At 49.5% G+C, this 2,705-nt stretch overlaps 1 protein-coding gene across 1 annotated transcript; it reads right to left on the bottom strand.

Annotated features, from left to right (window-relative positions):
* Window positions 1–1,082: 1,082 nt before the first annotated feature.
* On the bottom strand, window positions 1,083–1,850 carry LOC116825824 (olfactory receptor 2B2-like). Its single transcript, XM_032782109.2, has one exon. The coding sequence runs from the start codon at window positions 1,848–1,850 to the stop codon at window positions 1,083–1,085; it is 768 nt and encodes a 255-aa protein (XP_032638000.2).
* Between the last annotated feature and the right edge of the window lie 855 nt (window positions 1,851–2,705).

The following is a 2,705-nucleotide window of genomic DNA, read 5'->3' on the forward strand; positions in this document are numbered from 1 at the left end:
CTTGCCCGAGTTCATGGACATTCTTACTGGGCTCTTCTTTAGACCTCTTCTTCATTTCACAGTGGAGGGAGTCATCCCAAGGTGCCAGCACTAACTACGCTTTCAGGACCATATTTATGTTCCAAACTTGTTGTGGGTCCCAGTGCTTCACCTGGCTCATTCTCTCCTAGAGCTCATATGAGTAGACCCGAATGGTTCCACCTGGATTCTGTGTCAGCTCATAGAATTCTTTGAGTCTGATTCCACTTTTTCTGCATACAGCTGAAATGTCTTCTCTGTGTCTGGCTTGTCAGCTGTTGCCATGAACTTCACTGTGGATCTGGCCTGGAATTTAAAATACTCTTCCATAAAATCCACATGGACTTCTTCAGGTACTCTCAAAACCTATAGAGCTGCCTTCACTGACTTAATCCATTCTTCTATCCAGATGTGTGCTAGTTTCATTGAGAAGCCACTGAACTCAGATATCTTCTGGTCCCATAGAAGATGGCCCTGATCTCAGCTGGAGCAGGTTCTGTTCCTTGCTTTGTGTCTGTGCAGTGCCCAGCACAATGGGGTCCTGATCTCAGGTGGAGAAGGGACTCTACCGCTGTGTGTCAGTGCAGTGCCCGAAACAATGGGGCCCTGATATCAGCTGGGGAAGGAACTGTAACTTGTTCAGTGTCTGTACCATGCATGGCACAGCCCTGATCTCAGTTGCAGCCTCTTTGCTACCACAACAGAAAGGAATATGAATAATCTCTTTGGGCAGGAGAACAGGGATTGTTCCTGGAGGTCCATCAAGGACAGTCCTTGTTTGAATTGCAAAGCAGAGGGCAGGGGTGTTGTGTGGATGACAGATGGTTTGTGTGGAGTGGGAAAGGGAAGGCAGGTTGTGGGGCAGATTAGGGCAGGCTTCTTCTGCAGAGTGGGAGAGGCCAGAGGGTTTGTGTGGGTGGAAAGGCCCGGGACTGTGGAGAGAGCAGAAGGCTCCACATGGTCACAGAAGAGGTTACAGTAGCCATGAGAGGTAGAGACGGTTTTGTGCCAACTGCTTTCCCAGCTCAGACCCCCTGGGCGGTCACATTTCTCCTCAGTGCCCTCTACAGGGCCCCGTGCACCTCCTTGTTCCTCAGCGTGTAGATGAAGGGGTTGAGCATGGGGGTCACCATGGTGTAGAAGAGGGATACTATTTTGCCCCGCTGCTGAGAGTAACTGGATGGAGGCTGTAGATACATGGAAATGCCTGTGCCATAAAAGAGCGACACCACGACCAGGTGGGAGGCACAGGTGTTGAAGGCCTTGAACCTGCCTTTCGCTGAGTGAATCTTCAGCACGGCGGTGCCGATGTAGACGTAGGACATCAGAATGAATCCCAGTGGGACCAGCAGGAAAATCACCGCACCAGCGAGGAGCTTGGCCTCATTGGCAGAGGTGTCGATACATGCCAGTTTGAGCAGGGCCGGCACCTCGCAGAAGAGGTTATCAATTTGGTTCCGCCCACACCGGGGAAGCCTCAGGGTCAGAATGGTCTGCAGCATGGAGTTGCCAAAGCCGCACAACCAGGAGGTGGCCGCCAGCTGCAGGCAGAAGCGGAGGCTCATGATGGCTGTGTAGCGCAGTGGCTGGCAGATAGCGGCATAGCGGTCATAGGCCATGATGGCCAGCAGGAGGCACTCGGTGCAACCCAGCGAGAGGGAGATATAGAGCTGGGCTACGCAGCCAGCCCAAGAGATGGATTTGTGGCTTCTTCGGAAATTCAGCAGCATCTGGGGGCCAACACTGGTGGTGTAGCAGAGGTCCAAGAAAGAGAGGTTGCTGAGGAAGAAATACATAGGCGTGTGGAGATGGGGGTCTAGCCAGGAAACCATGATGATGGTGGTGTTTCCAAGCAAGGTTATGGTGTAAGAGATTAAAATGAGCACAAAGAGCAGCAGCTCCAACTGTGGTCGGTCAGATACCCCTAGCAGGATGAATTCCCCCAAGGAGCTTTGGTTTCCATCTTCCCGTGACCCTTTGCCATACATCACCTGTAGAGGCCAGAAAGAATAACGGTGAAAAATATCTGGCAGCAAGGAGATTTGTGATCATAGGTGCTAATGCTGGGATTGACAGTGGGTATTTTTGGAGGGGTAGCCTTGAGTCCTAGGAGACAGGTAAGTGTTAAGTGAATGGATTAGGGAAAAGCTGGAATCTTTAATAACCTGGGAATGACCCACCTGCAGCACTGCATACATTTATGCAAAGGTCAGAGAAATCTGTCATCTGTCTGTCTGCAGGGTTGTTGTAGTTGGGTCAGTCCCAGGATATTGAAGAGATGAAGTGGATGAGGTAATATCTTTTATTGGACCTGTTACCAATGGTTTTCAGAACTCACAGCAGGAGCAACTTCACTGTTTCACTCCAGGTGGTGTCAGGCTTAAATCAATGGGAACACAGCATTTCTGTCTGATGAAATATTAATACAAGTTAGCGGGTTCTATCTAAGCCTGCAGTTTATTAGATTTAAGTGCACACAGACATAAGCAATAGATTTAGAGCATCCCAGATATTTACATAAAAACTGGACGGGTATTGAGTAATTAGCAGCAGGTTCTCAGTGGCCAGTTGCTCACCTACCGGGGAGAAAAGATGTCAAGAAAAATATCACTCTAAATGGCTTCAGAGGACTGCTCCAGAATCCACTGGATTCACTGATCTTTGATAACTAACTACTACAAAACACA

The sequence above is a fragment of the Chelonoidis abingdonii genome, chromosome 13, assembly GCF_003597395.2.
Source record: "Chelonoidis abingdonii isolate Lonesome George chromosome 13, CheloAbing_2.0, whole genome shotgun sequence".
Taxonomy (NCBI): domain Eukaryota; kingdom Metazoa; phylum Chordata; order Testudines; family Testudinidae; genus Chelonoidis; species Chelonoidis abingdonii.

What these genes read in the sequence shown, in the direction of transcription:
- LOC116825824 (XM_032782109.2), bottom strand. Translation starts at nt 1,850, where the DNA reads ATGGTTTCCTGGCTAGACCCCCATCTCCACACGCCTATGTATTTCTTC.